The 23,981-nt window shown below is 53.5% G+C and overlaps 1 protein-coding gene across 1 annotated transcript in view; it reads right to left on the reverse strand.

The window, feature by feature from the left end:
* PRKCZ (protein kinase C zeta) overlaps nt 1–23,981 on the reverse strand; it is a 99,804-nt gene that overhangs the window by 70,999 nt on the left and 4,824 nt on the right. Inside the window, exons 3-4 of the mRNA XM_019976638.2 lie at nt 23,248–23,337; nt 22,783–22,833 (exon numbers count right to left, since the gene is read on the reverse strand). Of these exons, the coding sequence (XP_019832197.1) occupies nt 22,783–22,833; nt 23,248–23,337 (141 nt within the window). The remainder of the gene's footprint in view (nt 1–22,782; nt 22,834–23,247; nt 23,338–23,981) is intronic.

Below are 23,981 nucleotides of genomic sequence, written 5' to 3' on the forward strand. Positions count from 1 at the left end.
CACCAGGGAAGCCCAAGAATACTGGAGTGGGTCAATCCCTTCTCCAGTGGATCTTCTGACCCAGTAATCGGAGCAGGGTCTCCCGCATTGTAGGCGGATTCTTTACTGTCTGAGCCACAAGGGAAACCATATACAATGGGAAAGACTGAGGTAATTATCTTTGAGGTTTCTCTACAGGAAACATTGCAAAACTGTCATTTGAGAAGAAAATTAAAGAAATGTATTATAGGATCATGCCAAGCAGATATTTAATGATGAGTGTAATTAAGGTGATTTTTCAAGATTTTGGAATGCTGTTTGTATTTTAAAAGTTATCATTTAGCTTTACTTCTCATACTAAATACAAATGCACATACATGTGTAAAAGCAGACAAGTGCAGAAAGTACAAGCAAACACATGCACATGTACCAGGCTACTCTTCATGCAGCAGAAAAGGGTGAACAAAACACACATTTCCTCCTGGAGAAGGAAAAGGCAACCCACCCCAGGATTCCTGCCTGGAGAATCCCATGGACAGAGGAGCCTGGAGGGCTACAGTCCATGGGGTCTAAAGAGTCAGACACGACTTAGTGACTAAACCACCACCATCACAAGACACACACACACACACACCCCTATTTTTCCAAAAAGAAACACAGGAAGAATAAGCACAAAAGATGAATGAAATTGGCTGCACATGGGCTGAAGGTACATGATTAGGAATCTTTGTGCAGAGTTTTTATTTTTGATTCAATTCATGTAATATCACAGAATTCCTCAATAAACAAACAAAGATGGGGACATACCCTAAAAGTGAGTGCAGACAGAAAGAAATAAACCCAGCTGACCATTGCATTGACAACACCCAGGGGGCCATGGGGCCCAGGTGACCCCCCAGGAGCCACACTTGAACTGAACCCATGTCAGGGTAGCAGAGTCCAAGGACCAAGGCTGCAAGGGAGGCATGTTGGCACGTAGGCAGGGCACACGTGTCCTGATGCAGTGGACTGGGGCTGAGGAGCCCAGGAGGCCTGAGGCAGGTGTCTGGAGCCAGGGCAGCTCCAGTCCAGGTGGGAGCTCGAGGGTCAGAGCATAAGCCTAGGCCCCACTCCTGGGTGTGAGGGGCACACAGAGCCCAGACCTGCCTCCAAAAGTCCCCTCCACCCCAAGGAGGCCAGGTCCCCGGAGCAGCTCCAGGCTGGACAAGGACCGTGCCTGCTAGTCCCAGAAGCAACTGTGCCAGAAAGTGGGGACCCCCTTAAATGCTGGGGGAACGTGCCCCACATTGGCAGAAACCGCTTCTGCAGGCCCTGCCAGCCAAATGCAGCAAATTGGAGCCTCAAAAGGAATGATAAAAATGAATTTTAATAAACTCACGATTCAGAAAAATCCCAGTCCACATGGATACAATGCAATAAAAAATCTGCCTGTCAATGCAGGAGACACGGGTTCGATCCCTGGGTCAGGAAAGATCCCTGGAGGAGGAAATGGCAACCCACTCCAGTATTCTTGCCCGGGAAATCCCATGAACAGAGGAGCCTGGGAGCTATACAGTCCATGGGCTTGCGAAAGAGTAGAACACACTGAGCCACTAAACAACACCACCACCAGGAAAGGGAGTGACGGCAAGAGAAACTGGCTACATGAGTGCCCCAACAACAACAACCCTCCCACAGAGGCCCACACCACGTGCAGCAGACACACACCCTCAGCCTCCATCCCAGACCTCCCCTCATTCCATGGACCTGGGACACCAGTGCTAGAAGCAGGACCACGGAGTGGGTGGCACCGGCTTGGAAAGGCTGCTCCAGACAACAAAGGATTTGGAAAAAGTGTGATAAACAGCACAGTGTGGCAAGAGGAGGAGGAGTACGTGGTCCACACGGTCTGTTCTGAGACTCAGTGCTTTCAGGAGAGCAACACGTGGAACGCAAACCTGGGAACGGGGTGTTTAAAGCTGGTCTCTGCAGTGTGACAACCCTCACCACGGCTTCAATCAGTCCTGTCACCGTGCAGCCGCTCTGCCCCTGCCCACGTCCTCAGGGCTGCTCCAGGGAGCCACCCACCACTAGGCTCGCCCATCGACTTTGAATAGCAATGGGTACGGCTCTGAAGGGGGCAGCCTGGGGAAGTGGCATTTCTGAGCTGTGGGGATCAACCAGCTGAGACCCGGTGTCCGAGTCGCCCTCTGACCTTCTCTGATGACTGTGCATCTCTTGCCTGCAGTCAGGTCACCGGGCAGCTCCAGGTCGGCTGCAGCAGCAGCATTTGCACCAGGGAAATGGGCAGGAGCGACATGGGAGAGCAAGCTTACACGTTCCAAGTGCTCAGCCGCCTCCAGGGCAAAACAGTCACTGATGCTTAGTCAGCTACCCCGAGTCTCCTGCAAACTCACCTCACACCAGCCAAGGGACACACGGCACCAGTGGAAAGGTGCCCCTGCCTGGTTGATCCTGGATGACTGCTCGGCAGCCCCAGCTCCCCACCCACTCAGGGTTCCCTCCCCAGACAACACCAGAGATGGAGGTGGGGGAGGCAGCCAGGGTTGAAGGGAGCCACATGCAGCCACTCCGGCTCAGGTCGGTCAGGAGAGCAGCCAGAATATGCCTGGGCTCTCCTGGGGCAGCACTGCAGCGTCTGACCTGGGGACTCGCCTGGAGTTGTGACGGCCAGATCAGCCTGTCACCACCACCACTTAACAGGAGGACGGGTGGCAGAGAACTGACCGTGCTCCCTGGGAAAATCCCGTGTCCACAGCCGTAGCTGTGCTGCCCTCCACACCCTCTAGCCCTGGCCACCTCTCCCGGATGATGGGACTGAAGGGAAGTCTGTGTCCCTGTCTGTGGGGGTCGGAGAGCCCTCTGCCTTGCCCCACCATGGGGGCTCCAGGCCTACCACCCACCACTGAGCACCCAGCATCACCCTACTGGCCAGGGTCTGGCCCTTTTGCTCCCCAGGCCCATCACAAGCTCCCAGTGGCCAAAGTTGGAATAATGTGGACAAGAAACAAAATAGGAGCATGAAATTACCATCTGAGAGTCCAGACCAACATAAAGAAGGAAATGGCGTGACATCAAACACCTTGAGTAGAAAAGTCCAGATAATCCACGTGGATACCCCCTCCCCTCAAGGTGGGCTGGGCTGGCTACCTTCCTCAGAAAACAGGGTGAGAAGGGGAAAGAGGGGCTCTACAAGGGGACCCCTGGCAGAGACACCTCAGCCAGGGGTGCAAGGCCACGTCACCTGGTGCCGTGAGCACAGGCGAGACAGCAGGGCCTGGTGCAATGTGCTGAGCAGGGTGGTGGTCCTGCGGTTCCTCTGGAGGCCCTGCCCCAGTCTAAGCATGAGAAAAACATCAGACAAAGCCCAGCAGCAGGGCACCTGACAGACATCTGGCCAGACCTCCTTCACAGGCCAAGGTCACAGAAACAAGGGGGTCTGGGGCCTGTCGCAGCCAGAGGAGCCCAAGCACACATGACGACTGACGTCACATGGGGGCCTGGGTGGGAAATGAGGACACCGGGTGAGGTGGGACAGGAGCCCATGGAAACGGGCCAACACGGGATCAGCGGCCATGACTGGCACACACACTGGTGGTGCTGCGGGACCACCCCGACCTGCCCTAAACCCAAGCCTGCTCTGAAACATGGTGTCTATCAACCCACACACAGAGCTGGGCTGGGAAGAGCCACAGTGCGCCAGCTCTGCTGTCCCCAGCCGCTGGGGCTCCCCTGCTCACCCTCACCCCTCTGGCAGCACCAGTCCTTGTCCCACGGGCACTTGGGCCCTAGGACGCACTGATTCCCAACATCCACACCCACCCACGTTCACCCATGATGGCCTGACCAGCCAAGGTTCTTCTGCACAGTTTTAATCATCTATTAATAGAAGGTGTCCAGGCAAACAGCAGCAGGAACACAGTCACTTACTATGTTCCCTCCAAGACCACAGTCAAAGGAAAAGAAACACCGATAAACCCATCACAGCAAAGAGGAGGTGGGTGATGACACCATGTGGAACCCCGGAAGGCAGCCCCCCAACTGTGGTCACAGGAGACGAGACAGGGAGGAGCCCCTGAGGCCTGACTCGGAGACTCCTAGACTCTAAGGAGAAGACCCCCATCCTCACCTGGGCAGCAGATGGAATGAGGGCCTGACCCAGGGGGATGGTGGCAGCCTGGTCACACAGTATGAGACCCCAGCCTCCTGGGAGTAGCCCAGTGGGGATACCAAACTGGCCATCCTTATGGGCTGGTGATCGTGGGTCACAGGGGCCGATGGAAACCTCCCGGCAAAATAAGCTGCGAAAAAGAACCTAGGTGGACATGGAACCATGGGAAGGGATGAAGAACATGTTTAGAATGAAGACACCAGCTCCTCTTTCACCCACCCCCCTCTGCTCCCACTGGCTATGGGTGCCAGTGTCTCATTCACGAACTAGGTCCTCGAAGTAGTGGGGACTTGAGCTCACAATCACACTCCATTTAAGAGGGTCTGAGTGGGAGCCAAACTCTCAGCAGAGAGCCTAGACTTGGACCCAGCCTGCGGAAGATGAATCCCAGCTCTGCCAGGCACAGCTGTGTGATTTGGGAAAATGATCTGACCTCTCTGTGCTGTGGGTGGCATTCTCTCCACAGAACACAGACAACAGCAGCAGGTGCCCAGAGAGGATCGTGAGGACTAAAGCGTTCATGTGTGTGAAGCCTTAAAGCCATCAAAGTGCTCAGTGACTCACTGTGTATTACGGCGCCTCTCGCCACAATTAATAACCTCAAAGCAACACTACGATCATCCAGCTCTGAAACAAGGGCAGAACAGTCTATTCCAGGAATGAACCTTCAGAGAACAAAACAGAACTCTTAAAAAATAAGGATAAGACAACACACTTAATAGATGGTTTGGATGAGAAAAATTAAAGGTATCACCTAGAAAATAAAACAGAAGTGGAAAACAGAAAATCATAGAACCAGTCCAAGAGTTCCAACAAACCACTGGTGGGCATTCTAGAAAAGGGTACCAGAGGGGAGTGAACCGTCAAAGGAATAACTGAACAGAAGGGTCCCACCAGGAATGCCTGGCGCGTCCATGCTGAAAGTTCCAGCACAGGAAACAAAGCACCTCTCATCGAGTCACGTTGTCATGAAACTTGAGGATATAGGAAACGAAAGATCCTAGAAACCTTCAGCAGAAAAAAGATCCCACAACAATCAAACTGGCCTCTGACTTCATGATCAGACCAGAAACCAGTGGGCCATGGTCAGTCCCTTCAATGTGCCAATGGGGGTGATTCTAACATAGGCTTCTATACCCAGCTAAACTATCACCAAGTGTTCTACTCAGGTAAACGCACATCCACTCCAGGTATCAAAAGACTTACTCTCCTTTCCCTCCAGACCCCTTTCTCAGAACGTATCTGGAGAACATCTTAACCGGAGACCAGGCCAAGAAAGAGGACAGGGGGCAAGGCCCAGAAAGGTCAGGTCATTTTCCCAAATCACAGGATGGAGGATGGACCAGGGATGAAAGAGGCAGATAAAGCAGAGCAGTGGGAGATCCAGGGATGAAAGCAAAGAGAGGTCCTGGGTATGCTGTGTGGGGCCTGGGGGTGCCCAGGAGTGTTGCCCATGTACTGAGAAGATTGTGGGAATATTTCAGGCAGGACTTCTAGAAAATTCTAAGGAAGAAAATCAAGACAAGTATCAACAGCAAGAGAAACTACAAGCTGTGCAAGACAGGAAATATGACGCTGGTGGCTCTTAAACATTTACTTGTGCATTAAGTTGTTGTTTAGTCACTGAATTATGTTTAGTCACTAAATTATGTCTATCTCTTTTGCAATGCCACGGACTGTAGCCTGCCAGGCTCCTCTGTCACTGGGATTTCCCAGGCAAGAATTCCGGAGTGGGTTTCCAAATCCGTCTGCAGGGGATCTTCCTGACCCAGGGACTGAACCTGTATCTCCTGCATTGGCAGGCAAATTCTTTACCACTGAGCCACCAGGGAAGCCCCATGAACGATCTACGTGAATGTTTATGTCACGTAGACATAAACAGTCAGTGACTAAACAATCCCACTGGGGGCAGAGGGAAGGAGTGCTGCACTGCCGCGTCCAGAGACATGACAGAACAAGAAACACCTCTGACGGAAATGCAAGATTCAGAAATGCAGAAACATGTGCCAAGGGTGGGGGAGAGGCAGTGATACCAGTTTTCTCTCTTTAAGCCACATGGACTATTCAGCACCTTAAAACAGAAATACATAAAACTCAAATTTAAATTCAAGATGTGAAAACAATACATCACACAAACCGTACACACGAGCACATCCCGACCAGGACGAGATGTCCACCCTGTTTGACATGACCTCGTTCCAGCCTCCTGACAATCCCATGTCAAAGAAAAAGAAACCAAGGCACAGGGCAGGAGGGCCATGGGGCAGGTGACCAGGGCAGCCCTGGGGTGCTGACTGCAGTTCCCCTCAGGGTGCCCACACACAGAGACACTCCTTGCTGCTGCAAATCAACTCTTCAACTTCCCGGAGAAAGCACATGAAAAAGAGCAACCTTTAAAAAGACCACACACATAACTACCAAATTAAACAGTAAAACACAAATTCAGGGTCCCCCCAGCCCCAGCATCCCGTGCACAATCTCTTGTTCACCCCATAAACCATCATGGAGTAAAATGAAAATGAAGCAGCCTCCATGGCCATCAGATCACAGCCTCTGAGATAATCTCCAAGAAGGCTGGTTAGTCGTCAACCTGGATCCTCACCCCTCCTGATCGGGGGCCTCTTGGAGGAAACGGAGACTTGCAGGCTCGTGGTTCAGCAACTGGGGCTAGGGATGAGGGGGTGTGGAACCCGACTGGGCCCAGGCAGAATGAACAAGGTGGCCTACTCCACATTTTAGGATGATCCTAAAAATAAACCGCCACGTCCACATGCATGGCGGGGATTCTGCAGTGCCACCTCCTGAGTGAAAGATAACAGCCATGATTTGGGGACCAAAACAACTCGAAAGCTGGATGAGTTGCCGGTTCAGGTGGCTGATCTTAGACAAAGCTGTTCCTGCCCTTTGCACAGAACAGCCAGCTTTTATGGTCAGAAAGCCTGCCTGGGGCCCCACCCCCACCCCAGCATGAAACACACATCTGACCCTTCTGGAGCTGTGGCCCCAAGTGCTACTTGCCCCCCAGAAGCAGAGGCCCAGCAGCACGAGGCGTCTACTAAGGGGGGGGGGGGCCAGACCTACTGGTCCCTCACCCCAAACGTGCCATTCCCAAGATCTAGGCAAGGAAATACAGAAAGGAACTGATCTCTGTTCTTGGCTGTAGACACAGTGACATGACACCTGGAAGGAGGGTCTGTCCTCCAAGGACTGGCGTCACCAGGCCTTGGCTCCAAGGGCAGCACTTAGGACAGTCCCCTCACCCTGGGCCGCCCCACAGCAGCAGGAGACAGGTGCCCCCGGGCCTTAGGATGCTCAGTGGGGCTTGGGGCCTGAGCCAGGCACCTGCCAGCTGGAGCACTGAGAAGGACAGACCTCACAACGGACGGACTGCCGTGGGCCCCGCTTCATTCTAGGGCATAGACACATCCCCCAAACTCACTGCACAAATGTGAAAAGGGACAAGACAGGAAGATGGGGATCTTCTGAAGCAGGCTGTCTCTGTGGGGCCCCAGGCCAGCGCCCAGGGAGGGGGCCTGAGGGTGGCATCTGCCCAGGAGGGCTCCTCGCTGCTCCGTGTGACCGACTGAACAGCAGGCAGCCTGGAGGTAAAGTCAGGTAGGTTACACAGCTCACGCTCCTTACGTAAGTGTCAGCGGCTCTCAACTCTGTGAAGGCGGTCTATCGGTGGCTGACGCAGTGGAGACAGGAGTGAGAAAGCCACACAGATGGGACCAGGACACGGATACAGGTGGGCCCCACTACAACCCCACCTGGCAGTGCCAACGCAGACAGGATGGCTGCGGTTCTGGCGGGCTCACTCTTCCAACCGGTCCCCCATTCATGGCTTTGACTAGACCCAGCCGAGGCATTGGGCCCCAAGGCCACGTCCTGAGCCCCCGGGCAGCCTGCCTGTACCAAGGGTCCCACCAGCCCTGCACAGGCGGCGCGTGATCATGAATGGGAACAGGCCGAGACGGCCCAGAGAAACTATGACACAGCTAATTTCTGCTCCGTGGCCACACACATGCGAGCAACTCCCGCTCCATCTCCCCTGCCATGCACCCCTCCAGTGCATCCCAAATTCTATGATTTATCCGAGTCACCCCCACACCCTGGACTGGCTGCAGAGCGGCCAGATTTCAAGGGTCCTGCTTCTGGGGGAGGGGCGGCCCTGCCTGAACAGCCTCCTGTCACCCCAGCACTGTCCACATGGGGGGACCTGCTCCCCGCCGGCCTAGTGGGGGGCTGCCTCCTGCTTCTTTTGTTTTTTGCAAAAACATCTTGCAAAATGGACGTCAGAGGAGCACCCACATCCCCCTGTCCCCACCAGCGACTCGCAGACCCAGCATCCGCGTGTACCTCCCACCATGTCAGGACGAAGAAGCCGAGACCCAGCCGCACTCGCTGCCAACAGCCCAGGGCCGGGTGGAAGAGCCACACTGACACGACCCGCTGTCCACGGGACTGCCAGGGCCGCGGGAGCGCAGCTACTCTGTGGACAGGGCTCAGGGCGGGGAAACAGGTGCCGGCCACGGCCAGCCTGGGCGGCCCCATCTCGGTAGCTGCCCACACTCGGGCGGCAGCGACGCGGAGCGCAGAGCAGGCAACGCACATGCACACTTGCGCCCAGGCCCTCCATGGAGGAGCCCAGCAGCAGGACTCCCAGAAGCGAGTGAGCAGGGCCCCCGGGCGAGGGTGTTGGATGAAAACGAGGCTGCTCCGGAGCCAACCAGCCGCCAGGCCTCGGGCACACACCGTCCATCTCAGGGGCACCTTTCCTCCCCCGCCCCCGCATCAGCCGCATCCCTCGCTGGGCAGGCTCTCCTGGGGCTTGTTTTTCTAAAACCTGTCACCCCACAGTGCTGCTCCCCCCGCGGCTCAGCTTGGAGCTGCAGCAGCCACATCCCTGCCCGGGCCAGCAGCACCAGCGCGCCCATGTCTGGAGCATCCATGCAGCGGGGAGGCTGCGTCCGGACACAACCGCTGCCTGCACGCCGCCGGGCGATGCACGTTACTCACCGGGCTTTCTTCTCCTGCCTCCTCGGCAGATTCTTTATGCTCTACGGAGCGGTGGGCGTGAAAGAAGGCATCCTCCTTCCGTGAACGCGCGGACGCTGCCCTCTGCTCCCCGTGGGCCCTGACAATAGGCGGAGGGGTTCACACACCAGGGCAGATGGATATTTAAAGGAAGGCTGGCCGGCCCGACCCCCGCCTCTCACATCCCTGCCTCCTCATGTCTCCAGGCCCGGGTGGTACCCGGCTCCCCGGGGAAGCTGGAGCCGGCAGCTGAGGCACCGACTAAAACATGGCCTGGATGCCGAGGAGCTGACGTCACGGGAGCACAGCGTCTCTGCGTGGAGACGGACCTCAGGAGCCGGGGCAGCAGCTCGGCCTCTGAGCCTCCCAGAAGCGGCGTCTGTGGGGAACAGACCCAGTGGGGCCCCAGCCTGTCACACGCCAGGCTCGCTGGCCGAGTGACAGTAGCCCCGGATTGTGGGTGACCTCTGACCTGGCTCTGCAGAGGCCAAGAATGGGTCCAACACAAATGCTCACAGGTCCCGGGCTCCCGGGTGCCAGAGCTGGGGGGAGGGCAAGAGGGAGGCCTGGTTCTGGCCAGTGAGGTGAACGGGACCAGGGTCGGGAGGTGTCTGGGTGCTGCTGCTGCTCCGAGGGGTGGGGGTGGGGGGAGCAGGAAGGGCAGAGATGAGGGAACCAAGGTCCCAGAGAGACGAGCACTGGGGTGACCAGCCTGGAGTCACACCCACTCCAGCCTCAGGCAAGAGGTGGGCCCCAGCAGGTGGCCTTTGTTGTGCCGGCTACGGCCAGAGCAGACCTCTGGGCCCCGACAGTCACTCCGCTCCCCCACGTGACATCTGGTCCTTGCCAGCTTCTCCTTCCAATTCCAAAATCACGAGGGGACTCAGCCGACCTCCCTGGACCCCCAGAAGCCTATGCCGACCCTGCCTAGACCCCCAACTGCCTGAGCTGACCTGTGCATCCAGGCTCCACGCTGGGAGCCCAAGAGGTCTGTGAAGCTTCTCCCCCTAACCTCCAGGCAACACCAGGGCTGGGAAGGGGAGCAACCCTTCTGCAATGGGTTCTAGGCAAGTGGCCAGCTCAGGAGTCTACACTTCTCTGTGTTCCCAACACAGAATCTGACCAAAGCTCTGGGTTCGAAACCCAGCTCCTTCCCTCACTCTGGCCTAAAGTCACCTGGGAGAGTTGAGTCGTCAAGTGATGGCGTCTGAAACTCATGTGACTTTGGAAGAACCAGTGGAACAGAAGGTTCCCAGAAGACACAAGAAACTGTCCATTGATGACACCTCGTGAGGGCACAGCCCTGTTCCCCATTCACCCCCCGTTTCTGCATGGTGGCCAATTTCACACGACATGACACGTGAGGGCCCAACATATTCATTACTGGACCTCTACTGGAAAGGTCTGCATCACCCTCAGGCTATCAAACCACAAAATCACAGACCCACCACCTCTACTGGGGGCTTCAGTGGGAAACGCATCTACCCTGAGTCCAACAGGTAAACCCAAGTAAGTTGAGCTGGACATCAGTTACCACCTTTCAGCCCACTCTCCTCCAGTCATTCCAAATGTGCAGCTTTGCAGAGCTCTAGAAAACCCAGGCTAAACTGGGGGACTGTTCATTTTAATGGCAGTCCATTTTAGATAGAAAAGTAGCTTTTCTAGGTTACAGATAACCTGAGACAAAGCTGAATGAAACTGGACTTTTAATAAAGCAATACACACACATAAAAATACCAGGGAATAACAAGCGTCTGTTACCTTGGAAGGATTCAGTGGTAACTAGTCCAGCCCTGCCAGCTTGACCCCCCACCCTGAGTGCCCCCCGAGCCCCTCACTCAGGCTGGGTCTGGCTCTTGTCCTCTCATCTGAGGATGCTGGGTGGCCTTGAGCACACGATGGCAGGGCAACTTGCTCCCCCTAACCCACCAGCGGGGGCAGGGGAGGCAGAGAGCTGATCTCACCAGGCACCAGCCCGTTCTCGGAGCCCTTCTAGCTCTCTTATTGCTCACATGGCGTCCGAGGGGGTGGTCACTCCAGATCCTTTCCACAGCAGGGGGAGCTGAGGCACAGAAAGCCACCCCCGCCTGCCCAGAGCCGGGGTCTGGCCCTAACAGCACAGAAGCAACCCCTTTTGTGGTCTTACAAACACGCCTGAGTCCACAGAACTGCCCCTGCTTGCCTGGGTGGGTTGTGGCCATGGGAGATGCGCCTCAGCACGGCCTCTCCTGCACAGCTCTGCTCCTGGGTGGGTATCCAGCATGACTGGGAAGCACACAAAGCTTCAGAGCCAATAAAGAGACAGACAGCAGTTCTGGGCCCACCGGGCGGGGATGTGAGGGAGAAGGGTGGGCCCTAGCACGAGCTCCATCCTCCTCCACAGCCCCTGGCAAGGCCACCCCTTCCTCTGCACCCCACTATGGCTCCTGCAGCCTGTGGCTGACCCCACTAGCCCCAACCTGGCGCCACTCCATGGTCACCACTCCTCCGGGCTTCTGGAGGAACCTGTCCAGGTGAGCCGAACTGAATGTCCCTTCAGCTTCCCCTCCAGAGGCTGACTGGCATGTACCTTCTTTAACACCTTGGGTTGTGAAAGCTTCCTTGTGGCTGGAGTAGAAAAAGGAATGGCTTGGGGCCCAGATGCAGGGACAGCAGGGGCAAGCCTGTCACCTCCCCAACCTCACTGATGAGGGGCTAGAGGGCTTCAAAAGCTCCAAAGGCCAGGACCCCTGACAGGCCAGAAAGCCCAGCTCAGTCCTGGGCCACGGGGGCTGGCAGGGGCACAGCTGCGGGCAAAGCCATGTATCAAACAGCCCCTGACCCCCTCAGACTGCACCTCCGGACCAGAGGGGTAGGGCTGGACAGGGTCCTGGCTCCTCAGGGTCTGACCAGGTACAGTCTCCTTGCCCTGGGCACCAGTCCCACAGGCCAGCCACCCGGGTGACAAGCAGGGTCCTCTGCAGGGCTGCCTGCCTCCAGGGAGCAGGCTGGAGAAGGGCCGTCCTACACCAGCCAGTCCACCCGCCATCCAGGGACACCTCCTCACTTGAGTGCATGGACAGGGTGGGGCCAAGGACATGAAGCAGTCAGGGTGCCAGTGCCTGGTTCCCATGGCCTCGAGGGACACCCCCGGCTTTAAGACAGGCTGCCGCGCCACACACCCCCAGGTTCAGCTTTTCTCTGAGACCATTAAGGACTGAGAAGCTTTCCTTTCTGTACCCCTTCCCAGGGGGTCACCTGAGTGCTAGCAGTGTCCATGGCTAGCTCCATGTGACAGGGCCTCTGGCACGACTCCTCCTCCAGGAAGCCTTCCTGGGGCCAACGCTCACTACCCCCAGGGAAATCCTCAAGTTGACAGAAAGGGCTTCTTTACTATATCTATTCTGCTCTGTAAGTGCCCCCAGCTGTCTTTCAAGACACACTGAATGACCGCTCCCTCCACAGAGGTGTTAGCGCTCTCACAACCGTGTCTGATTCACAGCCCCATGACCCCATTTTATGGATAACAGTGGGTCCATCATCTGCTCACTGGTGGAGCCCTGGCTGCCACCTGGGCACTTGCCTGATTCCCAGCCGCACACATGCAGCCCATACCTACCAAGGGAGGCCACTCCACTCCACCCCTAGGCTGGAGTCAGGTCCCTAGAAAGAGGCCCCAGGGCTGGCAGAAGTGGCCGATGGGGCTCCAGTCACATTGTGGGGAGTGTGGCCGGATGATAAGGACAGCAGCCATCAGAGGGGCCAAGGGGGCAGTGGGCAGCAGGACCCCAGTGTCCTTGGAAGCAGGGCTGAAGGCCTCAGCCATGCTTATCCCCTGCTGGGCCTGCTCCCTGCTGGAGGACCCACAGTCTGTGCACAAGTGACCAGCACAGGCAATGTGAAAATGTTAAACAGATCTGACCATACTTAACACAAAAATCAAACATGAACGTCTCCATGTGAACAGAGGCAGGATGACCCACACAACAGAGGAGCCCCCCCACCCACCAGCGCAGGACGGACAATGCACAGAGGGGCTGACATAAGCCTGCTGGGGACCATGAGGTCACAAAGCCCCTCTGTGCTGCAGCCACCCCTGCCCAGAGCCAGCAGGTGGCCCCCTCAGGCCCCTGCACTGCCACGTCATTCCTGGGCTCCAACAAGCCACCCAGAGCCACTACTGGCCAGGGGTTCTGCCTGGCCCAGGGATGTCACCAGCAAGCTCACCTCTCCCCACAAAGACCCAGCCCACCAACCACTAAGACCCCCTTATCCTGTCAGGCGCCCAACCCAAAAGCCCTAGAAACGTGCTTCCACTTGGTGGCAGGGAGCCACCAAGCCCCTAGCTGCCACACCAGGGAGCACGGCTCTCTGGCTGAGCCACTGGCCTGTTCACCTCCATTGCCTGTAGCCCCCAGGCAATACAGGGCTCTATTCACCCAGGAACTGGGCGGGAGCCAGACCCCTTTAAAGTGGGCACCTCATGGGCTCTGCTGACAGTTTATTCTTATGATGCTTCTACACACACAGACTCGAAAAATTCTTTGTGCTGTGGCCAGAACAAAATTACCAATCCACTGTTTCAAAAACCTATAATCTCTGCATGAATGTCCACAATACCCGAGATGCAGAAACAACCCAAATGTCCATCAGTGAGTGAATGGATACGTAAGATATAACAAAACACCCAGCGGAATACTACTCAGCCATAAGAAGCAATGACGGTGCAGTCAGACTGGAAACAAACAATGAGACCAAGGGCTTGAACAACACAAGAAGCCAAGGAGACGTGATGGACACACACACAGAACCACCCCCAAGAGCAGCACACGTCCTCGGGTACAAAGGGACATCTCCAGAACAGACCATGTCAGGCCACACAGTAAGTCTCAATCAAGTTTTAAAGGACAGATATCATACAAACTATAATCTCTGACCACAGCAGAATCAAGTTAGAAATTAACAACAGGAAAGAAACCTGGAAAAATCACAAATGCGTGGAAACTGAACAACACATTCAAACAACCAGTGGATCAAAGAAGAAATTACAAGGGAAATAAGAAAATACTCAGAGACAAACAAAAACACAGCATACCAAAACCCAAAGGATACAGAGAAAGCAAAGCTAAGTGGGAAACTGACAGCTATAAACCCTTTCTTGTAAAAGCAAGAAAGATCTTAAATCAACAGTCTAACTATACACCTTAAGATCCGAAACTTTGTTGTTGTTCAGTGGCTAAGTTGTGTCTGACTCTTTGCAACCCCATAGACTGCAGCGCGCCAGGCTTCTCTGTCCTTCACCATCTCCCAGTTAGCAGAAGGAAATAATAAAGACCAGAGCAGAGATAAACAAAACAGAATAGAAAAACAAAGGAAAATCAGTGAAACCATTTTTGCTGAAAAGATCAACAAAACTGATCACCTTTCAGCTAGATGGAAAAAAAGTGAAAGTGAAGTCGTGTCTGACTCTTTGCGACCCGGTGGACTGTAGCCCACCAGGCTCCTCCGTCCATGGGATTCTCCAGGCAAGAATACTGGAGTGGATTGCCATTTCCTTCTCCAGGGGATCTTCCTGACCAAGGGATCAAACCCAGGCCTCCTGCACTGCAGGCAGATGCTTTAGCCTCTGAGCCACCTGGGAAGCCCACACAGTGGAAGTGCAGGCTTAACCAGTGATGCCCCAGAAAAAAGAAAGGCTCAAATTACTAAAATCAGAAATGAAAACGGGAACATTACTCGTGATTTCACAGAAATAAAAAGGACTGTAAGGGAGCGCTGTAAACAATTGTATACCAACAAACTGGATAACTGAGATGAAATGCACAAATTCTGTGTTTCCTAGAAACATAGGACCTACCAAGATTAAGTCATTAAGAAACAGACAATCTGAATAGACCTGTAACCAGTTAGGTTAGTTGCCGGGCCGACTCATTGGAAAAGACCCTGATGCTGAGAAAGATTGAGGGTAGGAAGAGAAGGGGGTGACAGAGGATGAGATGGTTAGATGCCATCATTGACTCAATGGACAGGAGGAGTTTGAGCAAACTGCAGGAGACTGAAGGAAAAGGAAGCCTGGTGTGCTGCAGTCCATGGGGTTGCAAAGAGCTGGACACAACTGAGCAACTGAATAAGAACAAATAACTAGTAAAGTGAATCAGTAATTTAAAAATAATAATAATCTCCTGACAAAGGACAGTCCTGGACCTGAGAGCTATGCTGGTGAATTCTACCAAACATTTAAAGAAGAACTAACACCAATCTTCCTCTTCCAAAAAACTTAAGAGCAAGGAACACTTCCTAACTTATTCCAGAAGGTGGATTTACCCTAATGCTAGAGTCGGACAAAGACACTACAAGAAAAAGAAGACCAAGGACCAACATGCCTTATGAAAAATCCTCAACAAAATACTAGCAAACCAAACCCAGCAGCATATTAAAAGAACTATACACCATGACCAAGTCAGATTTATTCCTGGAATAAAAAGATGAACAATCAATGCGACAAACCACATTAATAGAACAAAGGGAAAAAAATGATAATTTCAATTGATGCAGAAAAGGCACTTGACAAGCTGAAAATCCTTTCATGATAAAAATATTCAACAAACTAGGCACAGCAGGTACCTGATCTGGTTTTTACTCATACTACCAATTCTGACACCATCTACCTGCAGGCAGTGGCCGACCCCATACGTTAAGGGCTCAGTTCTACAAGACTGCCCTCCAACCCAACTGCAGACACCAACCGCCAGTCCAGGCTAATGCCTGGGCTTCTGACCCACAGATCAGTTCAATTCAGTCACTCAGTTGTGTCCAACTCTTTGCGACCCTATGGACCGCAGCACACCAGGTTTCCCTGTCCATCACCAACTCCCAGAGCTTGCTCAAACTCAAGTCCATCGAGTTGGTGATGCCATCCAACCATCTCATCCTCTGTCGTCCCCTTCTCCTCCTGCCTTCAATCTTTCCCAGCATTGGGGTCTTTTCCAATGAGTCAGTTCTTCGCATCCGGTGGCCAAAGTATTGGAGCTTCAGCATCGGTCCTTCCAATGAATACTCAGGACTTATTTCCTGTAGGACTGACTGGTTTGATCTCCTTGCAGTCCAAGGGCCTCTCAAGAGTCTTCACTACAGTTGACAAGCATCAATTCTTTGGTGCTCAGCTTTCTTTATGGTTTTACTCTCACATACATACATAACAACTGGAAAAACCATACCTTTGACGAGATGAACCTTTGTCAGCAAAGCAACATCTCTGCTTTTTAATATGCTGTCTAGGTTTGACCCACAGGCTACAGGCTCACAACCCCCTCCTCAGATTAATTTGCTAAGGCACAGCACAGAACTCAGATTAATTCAGGAACAGGCAGAAGCAAGATGCACCAGGGAAGTGTGAGGCTCTCCAGGAGTCACTCCCCGCAAATCTCCATGTGTTCACCAACTAGAGAGCCTCGGCACCCCATCCTTTTGGGGTTTTATGGAGGCTTCATTACAGAGGCATGATAGATTAAATCACTGGCCATTGGAGATTAGTTCATCCTGCCCCCTGCCTCTCCCTGGAGGTCAGGTTCCAACCCTCTAATCTCTGGGTGTTTCCAGTGACCAGCCCCATCCTGAGGCTATCAGGGGCCCTACCCAGAATCCACTGCTAATGAATGACAAGACACACCTATCACTCAGGAGATTCCAAGGGTTTCAGGACCTCCCTGCCATAAACCAGGGAGGAAGACCATAAACACTTCTTATACACAGGAGGAAACCACCTCAACACAAGAAAAACTATACGCAAAAAACCCACAGGAAACACCACACTCAATGGAGAAAGGCTGAAAGCTCTTCCTCCAAGAACAAGACAGGGATGCCCAGTATCACCATTCTATTCAACAAAGTACTAGAGGTTCTAACCAGAGCAATTAGGCAAGTAAAAGAGATAAAAAGCATTATCAACTGAAAAGTAAAATTACCTCTCTTCACAGGTAATATAGAAAACCCTAAAATTCCAAACAATGTTAGAACTAATAAACAAATTCACCAAAACAGCTTAACAGCTTGTCACAACTAGAGAAAAGCCCATGCAGCAATGAAGACCCAGCACAGCCAAAAATAATTTTTAAAAAAGAATAAAGTACTTCACAATATTATCTAACAAGGAGGTGATAGACTTGTACACTGAAAACTATAAGACAGTGCTGAAAGACATTAAATGACAAAAATAAGCAAAAAGAGATCTCATGTCTATGGACCAGAAGATTTAATATTGTTGAGACATCAAAAAAGTGTTAGTCGCTCAGTCATGTCCCACTCTTTGTGACCTCATGGACTATAACCTGCCAGGCTCCTTTGTCCTGGGGTTCTTTGGGATTCTTTGTCTTTGGGGTTCTCTAGGCAAGAATACTGGAGTGGGTTGCCATTTCCTCCTCCAGAGGATCTTCCCTACTCAGGTGGGGTGGTGCATTGCAGGCGGATTCTTTACAGTCTGAGCCACCAAGGAAGTCCCAATACTACTCACAGTAATCTAAAGAGTCAGTGTATTCCCTACCAAAATTCCAATTTTTTTGCAGAAAAACGTCCTAAAATTAATATGGTATCACAAGGGATCGAGAATAGCCAAAACACTCTTGAAAAAGAACAAAGCTGGAAGATGCACACTCTCTGGTTTCAAACATTACTGCAAAGCTACAGTGATCTAAACTGCGGTGCTGCATACAGACAAGACATATGGGCCAGAACAGGAAGCCCAGAAATGAACCTCACAAGTTTGGTCAAATGATTTCCAACAAGGGTGCCAGGACCATTCAATGGGGAAAGGACAGTCTTCAACAAATGGTGCTGAGAAAACTGGACGTACACATGTAACAGAACAAAGCCAGAGCTTTATCTAACATCATGTGCAAAAGTCAACTCAAAATGTACCAAAGACCCTAAGAAGAAAACAAAGGACCAAAGCCTCCCCACAGGGGATTTGGCAATGATTTCTTGGAAGGAAAGCTGTGAAAAACCTAGACAGCATATTAAAAAACAGAGACATCTCTTTACTGACCAAGGTCCATAGAGTCAAAGCTCTGGTTTTCCAGTAGTCATGCACGGATGTGAGAGTTGGACCATAAAGAAAGCTGAGCACCAAAAAATTGACACTTTTGAACTGTGGTGTTGGGGAAGACTCTTGAGAGTCCCTTGGACAGCAAGGAGATCAAATCAGTCAAAACTCAAGGAAATCAACACTAAATGTTCATTGGAAGGACTGAAGCTAAATCTCCAGTACTTTGGCCATCTGATGCAAAGAACTGACTCATTAGCAAAGACCCTGATGCTGGGAAAGATTGAGGGCCGGAGGAGAAGGGGGGTGAAAGAAAATGAGATGGTTGGATAGCATCACCGATTCAACGGACATGAGTTTGAGCAAACTCTGGGAGATAGTGAAGGACAGGGAAGCCTGGTGTGCCTCAGTCCACAGGGTTGCAAAGAGTCCAGCACAACTTATCGACTGAACAACAGCAAAACATGCAACAAAAGAAGAAACAAATTGGAGTTCATGAAAATTTTATAATTTTGTCACCACAAACGAAGTAGGAAAAAAACCTCAGAATATGAGAAAATACTTGCAAATTGGTGTATCTGATATGCTGAGTAGGTAGAGAACTTCTAAAACTCAACAACAAAACAACCCAATTCAAAGTGGGTGAAAAACTTGAGTAGACATTTCTCCAAAGAAATGGCCAACAAGAACTAAAAAGATGCTGAACATCACTGACCATCACGGGAACACAAATCAAAACCACAATGAGACACCACCTAACATCCGTCAGGAAGGGTACCATCAACAGAACAGAAAACAAGCAGCACCAGGGAGGAACTACGCTGGTGGTCCAGTGGCTTAGACTTCACGATCCCAACGCGGGAGGCCCAGATTCCATCTCCCGTCAGGGAACTGGATCCCACAGGCCGCAGCAAAGGGTTTGCACACCCCAATTATAACGAGAGATCCCATGTTGCACAAGGAAGGTTGCAAGGGCAGCAACGAAGATCCCGCACAGCCCAGAGAGACCAGTGTCAGAAACAGGAGATGAGCACTGGTGAACGCAGGGGGCGAGGAGAGCCACTGCGCACACTACCGGTGGGACGGAAGACGGTGCTGCCACCGGAGACAACAGCACAGCAGTTGCTCGAGAAATTACAAACAGAGCCAGCATTGCTGTTGTTCAGTCGCTAAGTCATGTCCGATTCTTTGCGACCCTGTGGAGTAGAGCATGCCAGGCTTCTCTGTCCTTCACCATCTCCCAGAGTTTGTTCCAACTCATGTCCATTGCATCAGTGATGCCATCCAACCATTTCATCCTCCAACCTAGGAATTCCATTTGCGCATATATACCCAAAAGAACTGAGAGCAGAGTTTCAAGGAGATATTTGCACACCTGTGTTCATAGCAGCATTATTCAGAGTAGCTAAAACACAAAGTAACCCAGCTGTCCATGATCAGATGACAGATAAACAGACTGTAGTCTGTCCATACAACGGAATATGTCTCAGCATTAAAAAGTGAGGAGAATCTAACACCTGCTCCAGCACAAATAAACCCTGAGGACATGATGCTGAATGAAACAAGCCAGACACCAAAGAAAAAAATCCTGTGTGATCCCACTTCTAGGAGGTCCCTGGCATCAAAATCATAGAAACAGAGAGTGGGAGGGTGGGGGCCAGGGGTTGGGGGCCGGGTGGGGAGAGTTTCATGGGGACAGAGCTTCGGTTTGGGAAAATGAGAAAGTTCTGGAGATGATGGTGGGGATGGTTGCACAACAATGTGAATTTAGTTAATATCAACAAACTGTATACTTAAAAATAGTTAAGATAGTGAATTTACATGTACTTCACCATGGTAATAAAAACTGGAGGAAAAAAAAGGAATGAAGTTCTGATACATGTTACAACATGGATGAACTTCAGAAACATCACGCTAAGTGAAAGAAGCTACCACAAAAGACCACATATTGTACATTCCGTTCCAGGCAATGTCTACACAGGGTGACTCCGTAGAGATGGCACAGTCTGCTGCCGTCAGGGGCTGCATGGAGGAGCCACAACTGCTCGGGGGCTCAGGTTTTTCTTCCCAAATTGTTTCAGAAGCAGGCAGAGGTGATGGACTTACTAAACGCCACTGAATTTGTTCAAAGTGGTTAAAATGGTTTTATGTTAGGTGTCTTTACACAACTTTTTAAAAACCCGAGAGAACCGATTAAATTCAGGCTGTGGACTTGCACAGAAGGGGCTCTGCTGCCAGGAACGCAGGCTTGGCAGGTGTGGCACGGCCCTTCCGGCCAGACGCACCCAGGCACCCCTGCATCGGCATCTCTACAGCACGTCCTTCTCCAGCCACGGCTTGTCACACCGTCAGCCCTCCGCGTGGGGTCCTGACCCGGATCATGGCTGCCACTGATCCCTTCTCACTGACCACGGCCTTGGCAGGGAACACAGATGCAGGTGCTAGAATCACACCTGTAGCTGGGCCATGGTGGGACCAGTGGGAGTTGTCCTGACTGCCGGAAGGGAACAGTGCGGGCCGTCCTGACTGCCCAAGGGCACCGTCACAAAGAAGCCAGACAAGCAGAACTCGGAGGAGATGCCACCTCTCACACTCTGTCCGCTCTCCTCTCTGCCCACCCCCACCCCACCCCCCACAGCACTGCTGGAATGTTCCAACAACACCAAGGGGCCTGGAGCCTCGGAGCCGCCCCGGGTGAGCATCTCAAGGGCCTGCTGGCGAGCAGAGACGGCACCACATTCCCCGAATTCCCACACAGGGACACGGCCCTTCCCACACGTTATCCCATGTCAACCTCCAGTAGAGACCCCGTGACACCAGGAGGTCACCGGGGTGCTTGAGTGCAGCCCCCACTGCCATCCCCTATGTGAGACCCCGGATGGGGCAACATCCACATGAGGATCAAGCCAGGAGGGCACCAAGGCAGGGACAGAAAGGGCAGACTTGAGCCCTCAGGCAGCACAGCCAGGGCCCTGGGCTAAGCCAATGGCTGGCTCCTGCCCCGGGGATGCTGAGACGCGGAGGTGCTGGATGTCCCTTGTGCCCCAGGTCAGCTCTGGCTGCTAGAGACGGCTCTGGGCAGACAGTGAGCCAGCCTGTCACTCTGGCTGAGAGTTGCCCACAGAGCACAGTAGAAAGGGCCTCGTCTCCAACAGGAACACCTCTCTCATTTTACCTTTCCGTGTGTCTGAAAACACAGGTGAGATGTACCAAGTGTGATGCTGCCCCTTCCAGGAGACGTGGGCACCCAGGCAGGAGGTCAGGTGGGGGCAGCCACATGGGGATGAGGACCCCGAAGCCCCTGTGCAGCCCACCCATCTCTGAGCCCCCCACTGACAGGCTCCTCTCTGTCTACCCACCCTACCCCCCAAGGTCCTGCTTTGACCACATCCTTGCAGGTTCAAGTACACGCACAGCAAAACTGCACATGCGCACAGGCGCCTCCCATCAGCTCCTCCCACTCTGGCCAGAAAGTCTCACCTGCAGGACTGGCTACTGCCGCCCACCCCCACTTCTCTAGGCGACTTCCAGGCCTCAGAATCTCCAGGCCCCTCCCCTTGCCGCCTTTAACTTTATTTACCATAGTCTGACACCAGCTGGGACCTCCTGGGCTCCTCACATTGCTCCCCCAAAACTGCCCTTCACGTCTACCCCCACGACCACCACTGGGGCAGCACCTTCTGCCACCCCTGGGCTGCTCCAACCTCTTCAGGCTGCCTGCTCCCCTCCTGCCAGGATTCCACAATCAAGATGTTTCCCCGCCTTGCTGGTGCTCCTTCAGGGTCCCCTGTTCTCCTCGTGGGACCCCAGGCCAGCCCTGCTCACTGGCCACTCCGACCCTCGGTCTCAAAGACCCCCAAACCTCTCTTCAGCCCTGATTTCTCCCCTAAATCCAGGACTCACAAACACAAGGGCCCACTGAACACCCCTGGGGGGTGCACACAAACTCAGCCCGGCCTCTGCTGGAATCTGCTCCCACCCTTGAGGACCCCTGCCAGGAAAGGGGCTGAGCTAGGTCCTCCAGCACCATGGCATGCCCTCAGCCCCATGCCAGGGGCCAAGCACAGTCCTATAAGCTTCTCTGTGCTCCAATCAGTAGAGGCTGCCCTGAAGGACAAGGTGGACCAAACTGCCCAGGGTCAGGGGCCTTTGGGGTGTGGTCAGAAGCTCTTCTCCGACCCACTGCCCCTGGGACCTCACCTTCAACCCACAGACCCTCCGCGAAGGAGAATGGGGCCAGTAGGAGTTGGGACAGACACACGGGAGCCGCATCCAGCCATCCCAGCCAGGGTCCTGCCTGCCTGGGGAGGTCAGGGTGTTTCCGGGATGTTTCCTCATGGCACCGCTGGCCAAGCCGATGCCCTGTCCAGTGGTGGCACTGGTGCCTGAACACACACAGCCAAGGGCAGGGGCACCAGTAAGAACCCCTTGTGAGGCCACACCAGCTGCCCACTCTGTCCTCACACACTTCACGAGGAGCACTGAACCCCAGGCCATCCGGCTCCCATTCTCCCCTCCCTGGCGTAACAGACACGTCAACCCACAACCAGGACACGCGTGGCAGGAGGACGGTACTCACTGTCTTCTCCCGGACAGGGCATGCCTGGTTCCTTGGGGATGCTGGGGAAAACTGCATGCAGAGAGAGCCAGAAAAAGAGTGAAGGTCAGTGACCACTGTGGCCTCGCAAGGAGCCCTGCACTGAGTTTGACTGCCCATGGAGCCCCATGGCCTGCTCTTGCCAGATAATTATTAAGGCAAAACCTTGGAAACCCTGCACATGGACAGGGAGTGAGGGCCGATCACCAGAACCCAGGCTTCCGTGTCCAGTGAGATGACACCTGACTGACTCCTGACAAGTAAGAGCGGTTTTTATCTGGGATAATAAGACCTAAGAGCAAAAAATGAAACCAGATTGCTTCCTGTTCCACATTCTTAAATCCTCTGCATCCTAAGATCTTAAACCGTGATCTGTGTGGCTTCCGGTCTAACAAAGCGCCCAAGTGCCCACCCCCACCCCCAGAGCGTCCACTGGCCGGCACTGACCGTGAAGGGTGAGCCCTTCATCCTTGTGCTGACAGGACAGGCGGAAGGCCTCCTCCAGCTCCATCTGGGAGGACACAGTGCAGGGGTCACCTAGGCAGACGAGAGACACAGCTGAGGCCACTGCAGGCCCGAGGCAAAGGGCTTCACGGTGGTGAGCACCCAACCTTGGGAGGGCAAAGTGCAGCTGCTAGTGACCAGCCGCCCAGGGCAGAGTTGGCCGGTCCCAGAGTGAGTCACCCCCTCAACCCAAAGGCCCAGGTCAGAACCAACGAGCCCCAGAATGGCAATGAATTCACCCACAGCTCCACATGGGGTGCCAAGCTGGGCAGGTTTCCTGGCCTGAGAGAGAATGAGCACCCTTCCTATCCAGTCCTAGACCGGAAGGAAGGGCTCCTTGTCTACTGAGGCTGGACAGGAGCACAGATGCTTGGACAGCCAGAGCCAGGACAACGTGGCCTGGCTTCAGTGGAAAGGCACGTGGCCAGAGGTCTGCCTGCCCCTACCCTGCCCCACTCCCATATCCAGGCTGAGAGCTGCTGGGCAGGCCCTTCTGAACTGTTTTCCAAACCCTCCACTATCTCAGACGTGTGTCTGGCTACAGGAAAGGAGGGAGGGAAAGGAAAAGAGAGGTGGACCCTAGGGAGCTGGCCACCCTCCCCTCCCCATTTCCCTTAGAAACCACAATTCAGCTAGCAAATCACCCGCCAGAAAAATCCAGAACATGAGGAACGGGG

This window comes from Bos indicus, chromosome 16 (genome assembly GCF_029378745.1).
Source record: "Bos indicus isolate NIAB-ARS_2022 breed Sahiwal x Tharparkar chromosome 16, NIAB-ARS_B.indTharparkar_mat_pri_1.0, whole genome shotgun sequence".
In the NCBI taxonomy this organism is placed as follows: Eukaryota; Metazoa; Chordata; class Mammalia; order Artiodactyla; family Bovidae; genus Bos; species Bos indicus.